Source organism: Camelus dromedarius, chromosome 9 (assembly GCF_036321535.1).
Source record: "Camelus dromedarius isolate mCamDro1 chromosome 9, mCamDro1.pat, whole genome shotgun sequence".
Classification (NCBI taxonomy): Eukaryota; Metazoa; Chordata; class Mammalia; order Artiodactyla; family Camelidae; genus Camelus; species Camelus dromedarius.
Genome location: NC_087444.1, coordinates 7,966,159 through 7,986,219, shown reverse-complemented (window position 1 = coordinate 7,986,219; position 20,061 = coordinate 7,966,159). Strand labels below are relative to the sequence as shown.

Sequence of the window (20,061 nt, the reverse complement as noted above, 5' to 3'; positions counted from 1 at the left end):
CTTCATATCTCAGCTCAAAGTTACTATAAAAATATGGTTAGTAATCAGGTTTGCTACACTTTGCATGCTAGTAAATTAATGATTTGTCTTTCCTTTCAATCTTAAGAGTTTTTTAATATTAGTTCATTGAGTCAAATGATGATTACATTGGTTAAGAATATACACAGTACATTTGGAGTTTCTTTGGAAAGAAAATGAGTAGCTTACCATGTCTTTCTACTGTAACTTCATGATAAGGAAAAATATTTTTCTGGGATAATTCCAGCAACCAACGAACAGCAGATTTACTCAGGCCTACAATTTCCACAGCAGACCCGTCTCTAAAATTAAAAATAAATTTTATTCTGTGACTACAAGTAATTTAAGTACTAGTTAAAGGGCATTCAGTAAACAAATCTGATGAATTACATAACTAATGTATTATAAAATGATGATAAAAAGCCTCACTTTGTAGGAATGTGTATTGCAAATATAAGAAATCACTCTTAGTATTTTGCCATTGCTTACTGTCTTAACATATTTGTAAAAAATTTTATGAAGTAGAGTGGAAATTATGGAGTAAAAGAAAATAGCTGTTGGAAAGAGGCAGCAGTAGGAATCAGAATAGAGTACCAGAGAAGAGAGAGAAAATGTGACATACAGGACCAGAGAAAGCCAGGGAAGGGGAACATCATAATTTAATCCTAATTTGAAAGTTCATATTCAAGGAAAACAAAAGGAAGTACAAGACCTAATAATTTACCAAAACATTTTAAAAAAGAATTTGCAAAACCTGTAATGACAACTATTATTCAATCATTTTTTTGACAATTCTGATTGAAGATAAAATTTGGAATAAGAAAACTGTTTTCCAGACTTGATACTATAGTAAGCATTGCAAATCACAAAAAGAAATGATGAGGTAAAAGATAAAAAAAGTTAGGGGAAAAGAGGTTCAGAAAGTAAAAGGATTTCATAAAAGACAGGACAATTGGCTGTTTTTTATATTTACAAAAGATAAGCATAAAGAAAAACTTACAATGAAAGCACTTCAGATTACAAAGAAATGTCTTAACCACTGGGATAAGGAATCATAAAACTTTCCTTTGAGGTGCTTATAGGGAATCAACCTACGAGAACCTCCAGAAGGGAACAGACAGCTTTACATGATGACTTATGCTAGGAGGACTGTGTTTGTGTATATCAGGGGAGAGAAAGGGGGGAGTGGAAGAGGAAGTGGGAGAAAGGAAGATTCTGACTGATTTCATATAAAGACTTCATGGTTAATAGAATGGAAGATTCCACAGTATGTGGCTTTACAAAGGGCATAATTACATAAGGACTGTCAAATCAACACCACCTCGGCGTGGCGGGGGTTCCCTTGTTTCTCGCTCTGTCACTTTCTCCCATTTTATCCATCCATGTACCGCAATTGAAGCGATTTCCTCCATAAACAAATCCTGTTTCTTCGTCAACCCCTGCGGTTATATTAAAACCTAAAAGAGAAAAATAAAACATTTATAAAATTTAAAAGAAATATAATAAATTAGGAAACTACTCTGCAGAGCAATTTGGCAAGACCTTAAAAGTTGAAGACTTGCATATTCTGCCACATACTAATTTCCTTTCTAGACAGATACTCTAGAGAAACCCTCACTTACATGCACAGAGACACACATACAAGAATATTAATTGCAACACTGCTTGTATTAGCAAGAAAAATAACTGCTGAGAAGAGGAACAGATAAACACTGGGGTCTATTCACATAATGGAAAACTCTTTATACCATTTGAGATTAATAAACTGGGATTTACACAAATCAAAATGAATAAATCCCCCAAACAGAATGACTGAGTGAAGAGAGATCTGAAAGAAACATGGCCAAATGTTAATATCTTCTAATTTCAGTTTTAGGTTCAAAGCATAATTTACATTATTTTCTGTAGGTTGAGATGTTTCATAATTAAAATTATAAATTAAAATAACTCAGAGAAAAAGGACACAGATGCAAAAATCCTCAACAAAATATTACCAAACCAAATTCAACTTGAGAAAAACACACACCATGAGCAAGTGGGATTTATCCCAGGGAAGCTAGGATGGTTCTGCATTTATAATTCAACTGATGTGATACACTGCATTAACAAATTGAAGAATAAAAATCACATGATCACCTCAACAGATGCAGAAAAAGCTTCTGACAAAATTCAACGTCCATTTATGATAAAAACTCTCATCAAAGTGGGCACAGAGGGAATGGATCGCAACATAATAAAGGCCATGTAGGAAAAGCCCAGCACTAACATCACATTTAACAGTGAAAAGCTGAAAGTTTGCTGCTAAATTGAGGAACAAGACGAGGACGCCCACTCTCACTGCTTTTATTCAACATAGCACTGGAAGTACTGGAAGCAATCAGACAAGAAAAAAAGTGGAATCCAAATTGGAAAGGAAGAAGTAAAACTGTGACTGTCTGCAGATGACATGATATTATAGACAGGAAATCCTAAAGACACCACCAGAAGATGACTAGAGCTCATCAATGAACTTGGTAAAGTTGCAGGACACAAAATTCATATATAGAAATCTGCTGTATTTCTATACACTAACAATGAACTATCAGAAACAGAAATTAAGAAAACAATCCCATTTACAAGTGCACCAAAAAGAATAAAATACCTGGGAATATACCTAACCAGGAGGTAAAAGACCTGTTCTTGGAAAACTATAAGACATTGATGAAAGAAACTGAAGATAATACAAACAAATGGAAAATATACAGTGCTCAAGGATTAGAAGAATTAAATTGTTAAAATGATCATTTTTTCAAAGCAAACTACACATTCAATGTAATTCCTATCAAAATAGCAAGGACATTTTTCAATGAACTAGAACAAATAATTCTAAAATTTGTATGGAAACGCAAAAGACCTCAAATAGCCAATATACCATGAGAAAGGAAAACAAGACTCCCTTGGTGGGCGACCAAGACGGCGGAGGAAGTGGAGTGGAGCTCACTTCTCCCACAAACACATCAAAAATACATCTACATGTGGAAGGATTCGCGTGGAAAACTAACCGGAAACTGGCAGAAGAACTCCTATATAACCAAGGCTGCAAAAAAGATTCCCACATAATGAGGTAGGATGAGAAGAAAAGCACTGGGTTGGAATCTGTGCCCTGGGAGGGAAATAAGAGGAGAAGGGTGATCACATGGTCAGACACTCACCCTGGGGAGTGAGAGGGTCGAGCCACAGACTGGCTGTTCCCATCCTGGGGTTCTAGATGGAGAAGAAAAGCCTCTTTGGCTGCTTGGAGAACGGCTGGGACAGATGGAAAGGCTTGAAAAGCCTTGACTGCACTTGAGAGGCGTATGCGGGTGCTGGCTTACCACTAGACAGGTCTTACCAGAGAAAGGTCTACCCTCGGCTTGCCTCCCTGTGCTCCCTAATCTGATCTGAGCAAACACCCCAGCCCTGCTCACTCCACGTCACACCTTGGCAGTAGATCTATGACAGCCAGATCCTGAAGAAAGACCTGATCTAGGGACACAGAAGGAGGCCCAGGGGCCTGGGTCGTGATCCAGGTGGGGGCGGTGGGGGTCACGGCTGGTGCTTACTCAAACAGTGCCACAGAAGCAGCCCAGACTTCTGACGGGAGTGAAGCTCCTTCAGTTCCTGCAACCATAATGCCTGGATCCCCAGTGCCAGCTTGAGCGAACGTTCTGGCCCTGCCCACTCCATGCCATAACCTTGCACTAGATCTGGGATGATTACAATGGAAAAAGATGAAACCTTGGGCTGTGTCTGAGTGGAGCCGCAGAAGCTGACACCGGCAGCTCATCGGACCTCTGTAAGTGCACAGGTCCCACTTACTGCAGCACTCCCCTCCTTTGGGGCAAAGGCCCCAGGGTGGGGAGAAGGTAAAATAAACACGTAAAGGGAACAGAGCCAGCTTGAGCTTGACCCTCAGGGCACTTGCTCCAGCAACTTGGGAGCAGACCTCACCCTAGGAAGAGCAGCGACTGCCACTGAGCAAAGAGGAAGTCCCACCTCACACTCTGCACAGGCTCTAGCTCCAACAGCACCAACCGCACCTCCTGTCAAGATGAGAGTGGCCAGCACACCTTGAGGAGAGATGCGGCTGGTGTGCACATCAAATCCAGCCCTCACACCAAAGACCTCTGGCGCATGCGGTCTACACTGGGAGGCTCCCACATAGAAACATCCTCTCAAGACCACAACAGGTAGCTCTTTCACCTGCATTCACAGAGACAGAGAAGGTTAAGTACAATAAAAAGGTAGCAAACTCCCAACTGAGAGAGTAAGAGAAAACTCCTGGAAAAAAAAATAAGGAAACAGAGATAATCAGTCTACCAACCAATGAATTCAAAGAGTTAGTTATGAAAATGCTAACGGAATTAAGAAAGAGAATCAATTTAAGTATGGATCATTTTAAGAAGTAACTAGAAACTATAAAGAAGACCCAATCAAAAATGACAATTCAATTTCTGAGATAAAAAGCACTCTAAAAGCAATGAACAGCAGACTGAGTGACACAGAAGAATGTATAAATGATCTGGAAGGTAGAATAATGAAAATCACCTAAGCAGAACAGCAGACGGGATAAAAAGCAATGTACAAGATCTATGGGATAATACAAAATGTGCCAACATCTGCATTAGAGGGGTTCTGCAAGAAGAGAGAGAGAAGGGGATCAAAAATGTATCTGAAGAAATTATGGCTGAAAACTTCCCAAACCTAAAGAAGGAAACAGATATTCAGGTACAGGAAACACAGAAGGTCCCAAATAAGATAAACCCAAACAGACCCATATCAAGACATATAATTAAAATGGCAAAAGTTAAAGATAAATAGTAAACATGTGTATTTTACCTCACACACATTCAGTAGTGAAAAAAAACCCCCCAAAAACAAAACAGCAATCCAATTAAAAAATGGGTAGAAGACATGAATAGACATTTCATCAAAGAGGGGACATGGACGGCAACACCATGGTGGGGAAATGCAAATCAAAACCACAGTGAGTAGTGGCCTACACAACTATCAGAACAGCTGAATAAAAAAGTGGTAACGTGAAGTGTTGGCAAGGATGTGGAGAAGCGGGATCTGTCCTGTTTGCTGGTGGGAGTATAAAATGGTAAAACTACTTTGGAAAATAATTTGGCAATTTCTTATGAAACGAAACATTATCTACCATATGACCCAACCACGTTTTGGGGCATTTATCCCAGAGAAATGAAAACTTATGTTTACACAAAAACCTGTACATGAATGTTCATAGTAGCTCTATTTGTATTGGTCAAAAAAATGGAAACAACCCAAATGTTCTTCAAAAGATGAATGATACATCCATAAAAGAAAATACTACTTAGCAATAAAAAGGAATAAAATACTGATAAATGCAGATGTCAAAGAGAATTATGTTTAGTGAAAGAACCAACTTCAAAAGGATACATACTGTATGATTCCATTATCTACAGTCTCAAAATGACAAAACTAGAGATGCAGAACAGACTGACACCTGCTAGAGATTAGGGATGGTTGGAGTGACATAAAGGGGTAGCACAAGGAAGATCTTTGTGGCGATGGAACAGTTATGTACCTTGACTGTGGTAGTGGTTACGTGAAGCTATACAGGGGATAAAACTGCACAGAACTACATGGACACAAAGGAGGTAACGTAAAACTGGTGAAAATGGAATATGGCCTATAGCTTAGTTAACAGTATTATGCTAATGTCTATCTCCTGATCTTGATATTGTATTACAGTTATGTAAGATGCCTTTGTTAAGGGAAGCTGGATGAAGGGTTCACGATACTCTTATGTATCACTTTTGTAACTTTCTATTAGTACCCAGTTCTTTCAAAATTAAAAGTTACAGTCTAAACAACAAGTTTATACTATATGGCACAGGGAACTATATTCAATATCTTGTAGTGATCTATAATGAAAAAGAATATGAAAAAAAAAGTTAAAGTCTACATGCACTTACAGCAATAAATGTTTCACACGACAATAGTGAATACACAACAAACCCACTGGAATGTCTCTAACGGGAATGGGTAATAAAATGAAACAAATTAACGTTAGCCTTGCATTGGCTAATGATGACAGTGTGCCATAAAAATAGGAATATGATGAACTTCAAAGAGGTTAAAAAAGTATGTCTATTTTAACTCTGTATACGAATAAACCTCTTTACAAAAAGTATTTTATAAGAGCCTAGATTATACAGACAGACAAACTGTGAAGTCCTAGCTCAGCCACTTAGCAGCTGTGTGTGTGTGTGTGAAGCGAGCTACTCTGCTTCAGTCACCTTATCAGTAAAAATGGGAACAATGTAATGCATCTCCAGTGTTCCTGCGAGTGTTCAGTGGGAATAATACAAGGAAAGTAGTTAGCACAATGCCTCGCACAGAGTAGGCACTTCAGTTATTAGCAATTATTATTATGGCTCTAAATGCAACCTCCACAATTATCTTTCACACTGGCATTTTATCTTTCCTCTAGAAACTCAAACAGGTGAGATCAGAAACTCTCTTCATCTTTTTTATTATTATATTCTGAAGTTTTACACACAAATAACTATCTGTTAGGTAGTGAACCATGAGAAGGTTTAATTTCATCTCCTCGGCAAATCCTTACTGTGCACCGAAAGTTACGTACCCTCATCCCTCATGTTCCGATCTATCTGCGGACCGGCATTCCTTTCTCGGAACTGTATGCCCTGCATGTGTCTTTGCATGGCTTCCTGTATTACTTCAAACAACGGCTGATCCTGTTTGAGACATAATGAACGTTACCTCTATTAGAAATTACATTTTCTTATCTTCCCCCACATCCCACAACTGAAGTGCTGTGAAAACATATATTTTCCCTTAGGGGGAAATGGAGATAAGGGGTGGAACTGGGGAAGGAAGCAGCTCCTATACATCATGTAATACAGTATGAATCTGGCATATGAATAATTAACAGACTGTAGTTTTGACTGTACATTTCTGTGACATGAAGTAATTTGTAATTTTGCTGACATATGAAAACAAATCTTGTGAGCTCGCATAGTTTGTATTAAAGTGAATAGTTCAGCTAATAAATGAAATAGCTTGTTATACAGAAATCTGAATTTTAAATCAGCATTGCTGTTCTAACTCATCCACATATGTAGCAATGGGGATACGTTATGTACTAAAACGGTAATTTACTTTAGGTTAAAAATGTTTTGGACAAATATTCTTTGAATACTTCATGATGTAAACATCATAGGGACATCAATCTACAAGCCCGTAAGTAGCTTAGAGGCCCCTCACACCTCTATAACAAACCACAACATAAAGGCAGATCACAAGCGGCAAAAAGACAACATTCCTGTACATTCTTGACCGGGAAGGAAACACTTAAAAATGTTTCTTCATTCTGCACTGCTCATAAGATAAACTCTGAACTCCCTGGACTGGCAGCCAACGTTCCCCGCAACCTGGGCCGCCCATTCCACACTTCCTTACTTCCCTGCAGCTGCCCCACACAAAAAGCCAAGCTAGACTGAGCAGTATGCCCCACACTGTGCCGCAATCCACCTGCACTTCATTGTCCCTTTCATCTTTAATGTCTTCCCACAGCTTCCCTCACCTCTGCTGAAATCCTACGCGCCTTTTAAGGTTCAGTTTAGGTGGAATTTTAGTTACTTTCTGAGGTCCTCCCTGAGACCCACCTATTAGGTCATCTCTCTTCCCTTTATGATACTGCACAGCACTTCCCATACGCCTCTTTCTGCAATGCCCATACAATATACCCATCACCTCCTCTACCATGTTGCAAGCTTTTTAGGCAAGGAGTAAGTCTTTTCTCAGCAATTTCTCATAATATCAGCGGTCCTAAAGAAATACCAATATGAAGAATGCTTAAGATTCAGATTCCTAATTACATGTATTTTTATATTAGAAGCTAAAAGCCATTTTACAAGAAAAAAATTATTTTAAGAAATGATCTTTACCAGTGTGCCGGCAGACAAAGGAGCAGAATCATCTGTAGGGTACATTCTGGAAACTGGGCACCTGAGAATGTCTATACCATTTGGAACCATTTTACAATAATCCTGAATACACTGCAGCCACCACCACACAGCATCCCGGCAATTGTATCTGGCATGAGTTCCTTCACCCAGGAGATTAGGAATGAGACCGTGCCTCAAGGTACTCGCAAATGCTAAAATAATATTCCTAAAACAACAGAATCAGGTGAATCATTTGACATGAAAACAACCACTTAAAAAATTGAAGACAAGAAATTCACTTTTGGTGACCACTGGATGCATCTCTCTTCTGCCCTTATTTCTCTGTATTTTCATGTAGAAAGTGATCATAACGTAGAACAGGCACTGTGAAAGTCAGAAACCTTGACCCTGGCTCTGTCTTCTTCTCTTAACACTCTGTGTGACTTGCCCTCTCTGGTATAGTTTTTTCAATCTTGGGTATTTCAAAATCTGAGTAAGAACTGAACTTTATTATTTTAAAGAGCAGATACCAAGAATAAAACAAACATCTAAGAAAATAAATGGGTAAAAGCTGACCTTGAAAAACATAATTCATTTTCAAAAACTGGTGGAGAATATTTTATTTTTTAAAGTGTTATTCTAAAATCATATACCAAATGACAACTTTGTAAGATGGCATAGCATTCTAAAATGAGTATCAAACTGAGAAATAAGAAGACAGATTTAAAAACAGTGTTGCCATGGACACAGAAAACAAACTATGGTAACCAAAGGGGAAAGTGGGGGGAAGTGATAAATTAGGAGTTTGGGATTAACAAATACATATTACTGTATATAAAATAGACACACAACAAGGACCTACTGTATAGCACAGGGAACTATATTCAATTTCTTATAATTAGCTGTAACAGAAAAGAATTGGAAAAATATATATCTATAGGTATGTATATGTATAACTGAATCACTTTGCTGAAACGAACATTATAAATCAACTACACTTCAATAAAAAATAAAATGAAAAAAATACAGCATTGCTATCTGTATGGCCTTGGAAAAGTCATTTAAAATTTCTCCGCCTCAGTGCTTTTTAGCCAAACCATTTAGAAATTTAATTGTATGTATCAGTTTAATGCCCATCTCTTAAATAACAGCATAAAAGGAACTTTTTATTTTCTACAGTACAAAAGCGTTAGTATGGACAGTGACACTTCCGATTAATAAGAGGTCAGAGTGCTAGCAATCTTAACTATCTAGAACACGATACACATGTGAAAGTTGAATAAAAAGTCCTCTGTCCATGATCAGCTCTTCAGAGGGAGGAAGTGGAATGATCTGTGGTAGAGATAGCCACGTGCCCACCAAAATGGCGTTCCCGCACTTCCCAACCTATCTGACAGCTGGCTATGGCTAGATGACTGTGTTCTACAGCAAAACACTCTGAATGGAACCAATGGATGTTAAGTGCATGGGACAGGTGTGTTCTCCCCAGGCTCTTTCCCTTTTGGCCAGCTGACCGGAGAGAACTCAGAGGCCCTGGAAGATGGTATATCCTTAAGAGGAAGAAGCCTGTATCTCTGAATCTGTATGCACAAAGCTGCCTCCTGAACACCCATATAGGACCGGAAGCAAGAAATAAATTTCATTTGTGAAGAGCCACTGAAATTTAAGAGTTTATAATTCACTGCAGCTAGCACTACCCTAACAAACACAATATCCCCTGGGAATCATCTAGATTAGGGATAGGCATACTTTTTTTGTAAAGGGCCAGACAGTAAATTAAATTAGGCTTTGTTGGCCATATATGGTCTCAGTCATGCATTATTCTTTTTTAAATAACTTTTTTAAAATAAAAGATCTTTATTTTTAAATTTTGCACTAATTATGGAATAGCTTAAGGTGGATGGGATCTTAGTGACCCTTTTTTTTAGCTGCAGTATATTTGATTTACAGTGTTGTGTTAGTTTCTGGTGTACAGCATAGTCATGCAGTTGTACATCTATCTTTAAAAAGGTAAAAACCATTCATAGCTCGAAGGTCATACAAAACAAGTGACAGGTCGCAGCCTGCTGACGCTTGATCTAGACAGTCATATGGAAAATTTAGAAGCAGAAATTTTTGACAGTGCCTGGAAGTGATAATTGGGAGCTCAGAAAACAATGAGAAAAATAATAATTACTTAAAAAATGAACATTTATGGAATGCTTAGCATGTGGCAAACACCGTTCTAGACATTTTAACTGTATTAGCTCATTTAATCCTCAAAAAAATCCTGTAAGGTTAATTACTATACCATTCTAGAGAGCATGAAAAATAAATCAATAATAATAATAAAAAATAATAAATAATTTATCAGCTGGAACAAAGATTAGAACCTGGCAGTCTGGCCCAAACCCAAGTTCTTAAGCACTATACTCTGCTTCTGACCATCCACTTTCTACTTCTTAACCATGGTCATTTCGGGGCAGAAGAGGCACACAGACTCCCAAATTTCTACAGCCCCATAGTGGTATCTTAAGTCAATAAGAAAAGGTCTTATTATATTTGGTTAGTAGGGAAGAATGCAATGCCTTTCAGATGCTCACTTAGAAATTTCCAATTTTAAAAGGACTGAAAATAAAACTTTTATCATTTGAAGAGGCAAACCTCCACTTATTTTTCTGGTGACATCAAGACAAGGTATCATATAAATATATATGTATTATGTATTTATATGGTATCGTATCATATAAATGTATTATATGATATATACATATTATATAATATAAAGGTATTATATATTTGATATATATATAGTATATAATGTATCATATGCTACAAGTTTTAACTTGTAGAGCAGTGCTTTCAAACTTTAGTATTAGGCTACTGAAAATCACCTGGAGCCCCTGTGAAAATACAGATTTCTGCTTGCCAACTCTGTCCAACTCACGTTTTTTGGATTCAGGAGGCCCCTCACAGGGACTGAGAACTGGCATTTCTAACAAGTTCTCAGATGATGGTGACACTGTTGATTTGTGGAACACTGTAGAGCACTGCTGTAGTGCCTTTCTTTTCTACCTCTGATAAATTCTCCTATTATTGTGACATAAGAAAACACCATTTTCATTGGGTCAAAAGGACCATCATAAAATTTTGAGGTTAATATTTTTACTATTCAGGTTTGTAACAGGATTATGAAAAGGGGAAAATCTACTATACAGGAGGAAGCTATTATATCCAATCTTTAGGTGTTATTTAAAATTAAAAACTAAATTAATTAAAAAAAGAATATATCATTTTAAGACTAGAAAACCTAAAACTGGAGGTTATGAGGTCTGAAAACTGAAAGAAGAAAACCTGGTATTATAATTCTTTCTACAGGGCTCCATCAAAGAGACGGCAATACCTTCATTATAGAAGAACAAAAAATGGTAGACTTTCAAATTTTACCTAAAAGTTCATCTGAGTTCTTATACTTAATTCAGGCATGGAAATTTTACTATTTAGTGAGTAATTAAGTGACACAGTTATACATTTTTTAGTTTTACTTAAAATAAAGTAGCAAATGCTGAGGATCTGTACATGAAGGACTAGAACTTAGTAACTTCAAAGATTTTCACTTGTTTGAAATTCTATGACCCTATTAAATGAACATATAAAAAATAAAATAAAAAACACATGCAAGGAAAACATACCTCCCAACTGTTGCGAATAGATGGACAAGAAGGAAAGTTTGATGAGCATGTGAAAAACATTCAGATACAAACTTGCATTGCAACTTTTCAGAGATCTCCTACCTGGCCTCCAAATAGCGCCCAGTAATCAGTAGTAGACCTCTAAGCGCAATAAAAGTGTCCCTTCCCCAGCAGCGGAAAATACCGGAAGAAAAATGAGGCAAGCCTAGCAGAAAACATAACAAAGTAACATATTAATCTTAATATACACAAGCCTATGAATTCCATTACTACAGATGGGCTGCTCTAAACTTGGGGGTCAAGGATGAGCTATAAAGAGTGTTCAAACCCTCTTAAATTATCCTCAAATTGTATGGCTATACTTATGTCAACCTTTGTGTGATGAGGTTCCATAATCACATCTGACTCAAAGGAATTTGTGACCTAAGAGAGATTAAGAACCACTGCTACAGAATGATGCTTATCTGAACTGATTTGAATGTGCGAGTCTTTAAACACAGATAAACATTCTTTTAATAAATTAAAGATTAAAATCAGAGGTCAAATATTTAACATTCAAAGAAACATTTAGTATAATTGTAATGATATATTTGAAAAGGGTCTACCTGTAATTTGAAGCCAACAAATTAATCTAAATATGAGATGATTACCTTAATGATACATAATTGTTTATTAACCTATCACTCTAGAGTTACTTTATTATAAAATTTCCCATTAATTTAAAACAACTTAAAACCATTACAGCTTGTTAGCCAGAAACAGTTTTTACAGATGAAAACAAGGATTTCAGATGCCAAATAACTTGAACATTCTAGGTAACTGCACCCTTTATGCTTGAAATAAAATAGGGTGAATGATGGATAAAGTCTAAAATTTTACTTTTAGATTCAGTTTGGTTTCTTATAAATCATGAAAAAAACACAATTGTAATCTGTACTTGTATTAAAACCAATAATCAGTAGGAAAGTAAAGCAATGGAAATTAGCATTTAACTCAAAAAAAAAAAACTGTGTTAAAGAATAAATGTAATAGTACTTTAGGAAGGGAGAACTGAGGACATAAATAAAATGTTCACAGCATCCACTCATGACTATTTTCTAAGCATTTAACACCATTTGACATTATCTTGTTTGTTTTCTGGTTTGTTGAATGAAGCCTCTCCCCAGTAGAAAATAATAATCATGGTAACAGAAACCTCGTTCGCCTTATTTACCAAAGTGCATCACTGAAAACTGTAACTGGTACACAGCTTTTCACTATAAAGACTTACTAAGTGAATGAAATGAAAGATTAATTATAAAAGGTAAATTGAGAGGTGAAAGAATTTGACTAAGATTAAAAAAATTAAGGCAATACTTCACAGTTTAAACTTCTGCTTACTGGGTCTTCGCCTTAGAGAAAGACATTATGTCCTTCTGTTAAGAAAGATCAGAACGAAAGGTAACATCCGACACTTCTTTCTATATTGCCTCCCAAATAATGACACCAAATTTCCCTGAACACTTTATGTGTTGCTTATACATGGTTGATATGTGCAGTTTACATGCAGTCGCTGATGATAATTTTGATGACGATGTGGAGGACAGCAGCTAACACATACACACACAGCACTCTGAGCCGCACAGACATCCCGGTACTTTAACCCGTTTAACACCTTGTATAAATTGTAAGTAGAGATACATTCAAAGGTGAGTTTGAGTTGGCATGCCCTAAAATATGGGTAAAAACTATAAAAAATCAAAACTATAAAATTTCTAGCACTGATGTGTGGAAATGTTTGCATTAACTTTTTGACCTCTAAGAGTGTATGACTTACAGATCATGTCTCTTCTGAGTGATTTCTACCTTGTCAATTATTATAAAAGCTTATAATTATATACATTTTTGTACCACTGTCACCAAAGGTAGATTTTCCTGGCCTTTGTATTCGTTTAAAAATCTATCTGCAAATCTGAGGACAGTCCTGTATTTTATTAGTATGGAGTATACAAAATTCCCTTGGGATGTGAGAAGGAAATATAAGAACATCTATTTATATTTATAAACTTACCTTTTTACAGGTCTATTTTTGTTTTATATTGTACCTGATATGTAAGCATGCCAAATATCATAACTTATATCAGTGTATCATTTATGATACATCGGCATATTTATTTTGAGAGTGTTTAACAATAGCAATGAATAATAAAAAATGTTGAGATCACTATTTTATGTAATAGGGTTCTAAACAATAGGCTTTAAAATCAAATTCTGCATATTAACTTTTTTCCACAATGGTCCTGTTCAGTTTTATGACTATCTGCATGGATTTACAGGAGAAAGTACCGCAAGGAGATAAAATAGTTGAGTGAGGATCTAAAACACAATTATATATTTAAAACATTCAGAGGCGTCATATGATCGTTCTAAATAAAAAGTTAATTTCTTTTTTAGTTGTTGGGTCCCACTAAGTCTTTTTTCTTGGTCTGAGCAAATGCAAATTTAAGGGTAAACAGGAAATCACACAGATAACACTATTATTTTCATCCTGTAATTTGGTAGTTTTCAACTTAGTTTGGAAAGTTCTTAACTTTAGCTTGAAATTTATTAAAAAGGAAACAAAAGCCTATTTTGTTTATATTTAGATTTGTTACTTGATTCAGGTTCTAAATCTACTTGTAGGAAATGATACCAATAGAGAAAGCATTTGACTGCAGTTAGAAACATAATAAAAATTATTTAACATTTGTTTTGTGTTTGTAACTTGCAGAGGACCTTTAGATTATCTCTTGGTAATTAATAGGTTAATTTTTAAAATTGGGGGAAAAAAGTATCATGTAATGGGAAAAGGGTAGCAAAACAAATTTGATTAAAAAATGCAAAATGTCAAGAGTTGGAAAAAATAAACATGCAGAAGAAAAGGACTGACTAGCAACAATAAAAAAATGCACATAAATACATGTCTGGTGCACAGTGATAATTAAATAGTAAACATGGTTATTACTTTTACAAGTGAATATATATGAAATGTTACTAGGCAGTAACATAGAATCTTGGATGACATCATAAGTTTTTAAAAAATAATCATTTTCCTCTTTGAATAACGCTGACTTACACATTTTAACCTTGTACATAATTTCTCACCTGCAGCTAAAGACACACAACATTGCTCCTTCTGTCCTGTGATCTCATTCAGTCTGTATGGTACATCCGTGAGTGCAGGTGAAAGCAATGGCAGGGAAGGGAATTTCCCTACTCCACACATCTGGACTGAACCCAGTGAAAGGTGTTTCACAAAGGTAGAACCATTCTGAATAAAGCTGCAACAAAGTGATGGAGTTCAAAATATTATGTGTCGAAATACAAACATTTTTATTATTCATTCATTTATTTATTTAAAATATTTCATTGTGGTAAGAACACCTAACTTGAGATCTACCTTCTTTAACAGGTTTTTAACAGTACAATACAATATTGTTATTTACAGGTCTAACATTGTACAGCAGATCTCTAGAATTTGTTCATCTTGCACAACTGAAATTTTACACCTATTGATTCAAAAATTTTTAGCAACATTATTTTATTTGGTTTCTTCCCTTAAAAAAGTCTCTCTGTATATAGTATAGTGTATAACAACACTAATATCAGATAAACCACATTTTCAATTTGGTTAAGATGTCAGAATTGCTTTCATTTCACCCAGTTTTCTAGCTGGCTTTAGCCTGTTGGAACACAAATGGTAGGGTTGAAGTTTTGTTCTTTCAGAGACTATGTTCAAATCAATTTGGTGGTTCTTCACTGGTACATTCCAACCTGCAGTTTCATTTTAGGGAAATTCACCAATAAAGGCAAATTTCATTCATAATAAAATATTTCTTCATAGCAAAATATTTCTTCTCTTGATGAAAAATTAGAAAAAGAAAAGTATATGTATCTTCTAAAAATTATATCCATTAACTTAACAAGTCAAGGAATAAACAGAAACAGATAATATAAAACTAAATTTTCCCATCAACATGTTTTTTAGCTTTATAGAATAGATTTTAATATCTAAGTTTGTTTTTGTATGTTCTGGATTAAGGGATGCTAATAAATTCACTATCCACTTATCAACTTTTTCAGCTCTATGCACGTACGACAATTCCTTCATGTTCAGGTCTTTTAAGAGTGTGTATAAACTGACTCCGTATATGACTTCTACACAAACATGCCTATTTACTCAAGCTTTGCTGGATATACCTTGACATCTGCTTCCATGCTACATCCAGAAGAGTGGTGTATGCACCAATTAATATAGCGTCAAAGTAACATGGGATAAGGTAACGTGGGATCTGCTTCAGGTAGAAGAACATAGCCTGCAACCATTTACCAACCTGTTATAAAAATAATTTTAAAAGTTAATTTGGTGTGTTTACAGGCTGGGTGTATTTTAAGAGCTAAATCCCAACATGCAACTCTACTACCTAGTAATCTATCAACCGATTTTCACTTATTAGAACTGAAAGACGATTAAGGGAGGAAAATGTTACAGGTTAGAAAACAATTTTTCAGATCAGAACACAATGCAAGCATTATACATGGTAATACAGTTTGTACTGTGCCCTTTTTTGGGGACTACAATACAGCTTTACTTACTTCAGCAATAGTTCCTGATCGTGAAATAAGCCGATTACTGACATAGTCAATCATCCAATCTCCAGATCTCAAATTATCACAGAAGGGGTGCCCCAAGTCATTCTTTGGTCTTATTTCTGCCAATACGGACATTAATCCTGAAAATGCAGAGAAATATCATGCAAATTTCATCACTGACAGAGGAAATTTGTTCTCATATTCTGGGCTGCTGCTGGTCTCTAGTGATCTGGGGTGAACACATAGAGAGGCAGACACATAGCTGCACAGTCCACGTTGGCACTTCCCACGGCTGGCGGTGAGTGTGGCAGCACTGGCTTAGACCACGATACAAAGGCATACTGAAGGGGCCTGCTGTCACAGGAGCCATGCAGAGCTTTCCCAAGATTCCTGTCTTCTGGGGCTTGGTCTTGCTCTTTCGGATTTTAATATTGCAACATTCAAAAGAGACTGGCATAACTTCCCTGCCCTAAGGCATCTGGGGGAAGAGAACTGTTAAGTCTGTGTCTTTTCACAGCTGAAAGGTGGTGATGAAATATTAATATTCAGGCAAGATTTAAGAAAATCACAGAATTGGTTTCAGAGACAGCAAGAGCACCTACAGTGACAATAAGAATAAAGTCTGTTTTGGAAAGGACCTTTGAAATATAATAGGAGGTCCTCGGAACTAAATGAAGTATCAAAATGAGATACACAGGCCTCTCCTCAAGTAACACTCAAGTAGAAACATCAGAATTCCTGTGTGCACACAGCACGTTCTGTTATTTCAATGACAGAGCAATAGCACTTCTTTCATTACTCAATAAAGTAATTATTTCCACCTTAAAAAATTATACTGGTTTCACTCACTTCATTCAGATGCATTTATTTAGTTAGAATTTAATTAATTTTACTGTGTATATAGCATGTTTTGAGAAATTAAAAAATAAATATATAAATTTAAGAGATTGTCCTTTCCCTCAAGAAGCTTATAATCTTTGGGAAACAAGGCTCAAAACATAAAAAAGGATAGAAAACAAGACAGTATAAAATAATATTCTACAAATGTGCCAGCATTATCAAGGAAGGGAAATACTGCTCAGTAAATGTTAGTTCCACTTATTGAATAATGGAGAGACATGACGGAGCAGTGTTTTGAAGACAGGTCTGACGACTGATGGGATAGTACGATTGGTGGAAGAGGTGGCAAGAGGTTGGAAGACTGCTTAGTTGGCTTTGTTGACAGAAGTTAGTCCCAGAATAGGATGGTAACTGCGGAAATAAAAAGGAGATGGTATGCCAAAAGAGAATACAGAAAAAAATCTAGAAGTCATAATTATTGATTGAATGTTGAGGATGAAAGAGGCAGAACCAAAAATGGATTCCTGGATTCCAACATGACTGAATATGTATTGTTATAAGGAGTAGGAAAGGGGTAGAGGAGAGAAATGTCAGTGAAATGGTTAAGTGTAATTTAATCTGAGGTTGCTATTAACAGCCTGCTGGAAACATCAGGTGACTGCTGGAAATATCAAACTGCCAGAGGGAAAAGGGACTGGCAGAGATCGAAAAATAAATCAGGTAAGGGCAATTATATTTAGAAAGAATGAGAAAGATCATTTCAGGGGAAGGTAAAGAGAATCCGTAAAGAATTAGACTTAACTTTACAAAACATAAAGGCCAGAAAAAAATTCACTAAAGTATGGTTTTTTCAGTCAAGTAGAAGGAGTTTAACAGCTCAGCAGAGATCTGCTTAAGACTGGTAACATACACATTTATTTATTACTCAGAGCAGAAAACATTTTGTGTTGAAAATGAGAATATTGGAGAAAAAAAAAGTTATAAGCACAAAAAGTCTTAAACAATTTTACTGAGAGCCTCTTATATGCTTGGTTTTGTAGAAAGTATGAAAGCTAAAAACAAGAATCCCCTCAAATGCAAACATTATTCCTTCTCAAGGTACAGTCTACTTAGTGGAGTTTTAAAGCTAATAATCACTGAACACTTACTATGAACTAAGCATTATCTAAGTACTTTACATGTATTAATTTATTCAATTGTAACAGTAACCTGCTGTGGTGGGTACTATTTTTATCTCCATTTTACAGATGAGAAAACTGAGCCACAGAATTTACCACATAGTTATATAGTAGTCAGTGAAACCCAGGGAGTGTGGTTCTAAAGCCTATTTTTTAATCACAATAATAAAGATTCATAAAAAAATTACACAAATTTCTAAAATAAGGCAATAAGTTCCATGGGCCAATAAGAGATGTAAGAACAGAACTGGCCCTTAAAGATGGTTTAGATGAACAAAGAAATGAAGAGTTGAAAAGGAGGCTTGGTAAGTGGGAAACTAAATGAACCAGGAATACATGTGCAATAAATCAAATTTCCTACAGAAAAATCTAAGATAATATTACCAACCAAATGAATTAGACTGATAGTTAATGTTTAGTTCCTGTATCCCACTTTGCAACTACAACTACAGAATATTTTACTAAAACTTCCTTTTGTAGGATAAAACAAATACGCAGCAAAAAGATAATTCTAATTAGATGAAAAAGATGAATATGTTTATAACCCAGTCCCATTTGGAACCCAAATGGATAATCTCACTTAATCCTCATAAAAGTCTATAAATTAGACAATATTATTCAGATTTTGTAAAGGCAGAAATCAGGGCACAGAGAATTTAAGTTACTTGCCAGAGGCCAATGATTAGGTAGCAGAGCCATAATCTGAACCCAAGCAGACGAACTCTGAGACCATATCTTATTTCTATAAGGAAGACACCATAAGACCCTAAGAAAACCCCTGGAAAGATTAGCCATTCTTACACTTGCTCACCTTGAAGACCTGCGTATTTAAGGGATGACCAGTTTGGTATGTTGTAGCATCCTCCGCCATCTTCCTGTTCTTCTGATTCACATCGGTAAAGCACCTGATTTACCTCAGCCAAAGTTAATTTAGAAGCAATACTAAAAATTGGAAAATAAAGAAAACTGGGTAAATATACTGAAAATTTACTTGTTCTCAAAAATGAAGAAGAAAATCTGAATCATAACCATAAAATGTTTTAGCAATGTATGTTTTAGGAACTCAGCATTACACTATACATTATAAACAAAATACATTATAAATAATAATTAAAGGACAAACATGCTAACAATTCAATTAGGAGTAACATTTCTTTCAAACCAAAGAAATAATCAAGTGCCAAATCGTACAAATTAGAAGTACATTGGAAAAATCTTTTGGTTGCTATATTCTTTATCTTATAAATCTGTGTTTTTAATCTTTCTAGTTCTAACTCAAGTTTTTTCCCTCCTTTATATTCTCCTAGGTGCGCCATCAAACACTTTTATATTAATTATCCTAAACTCAAATTAATCATCCAAGGACCAGTAAAAGGACAATCAAAAGTCAGTTAACCCCTTAGAAATCATGTAGCACTCAATTGCTGTATTTCTTTCCTTTTCCTTCTTTCCTCTCCTCAGACTGCCTTGTTCTTCAGCTTGGTTATTCAAGAAACCAGATTTTCTTAGATAAAGATGCTTCTTAATAAAGATCAGAAGGAAGTGTCTCACTATCATGGCCTTGGTATCTCTTTGTTCAGTTAGCAGTGAGGTTATGTAAGCGACCACACTGAATGCAACTGAAACTCTACTTCATTTGCTAACTGCTCAGGTGACTTCATTTTATACTACTGGCTACATCTCTTGAATACACTCTCTTCTCTTTTAGTTTTAGCTCAACTTAGAAAACTCAGCTGTGCTTTGTTCCCTCTGTGCTAGCCTTCCTCC

General features: G+C 35.8%; 1 protein-coding gene across 1 annotated transcript in view; it reads right to left on the bottom strand.

Moving 5' to 3' along the window:
* Positions 1 to 20,061, bottom strand: part of AGL (amylo-alpha-1, 6-glucosidase, 4-alpha-glucanotransferase) — a 62,441-nt gene that overhangs the window by 11,955 nt on the left and 30,425 nt on the right. Inside the window, 9 exon segments of the mRNA XM_031457666.2 lie at positions 208 to 320; positions 1,340 to 1,475; positions 6,671 to 6,782; positions 7,995 to 8,220; positions 11,768 to 11,870; positions 14,789 to 14,964; positions 15,884 to 16,017; positions 16,280 to 16,416; positions 19,106 to 19,236. Of these exon segments, the coding sequence (XP_031313526.2) occupies positions 208 to 320; positions 1,340 to 1,475; positions 6,671 to 6,782; positions 7,995 to 8,220; positions 11,768 to 11,870; positions 14,789 to 14,964; positions 15,884 to 16,017; positions 16,280 to 16,416; positions 19,106 to 19,236 (1,268 nt within the window).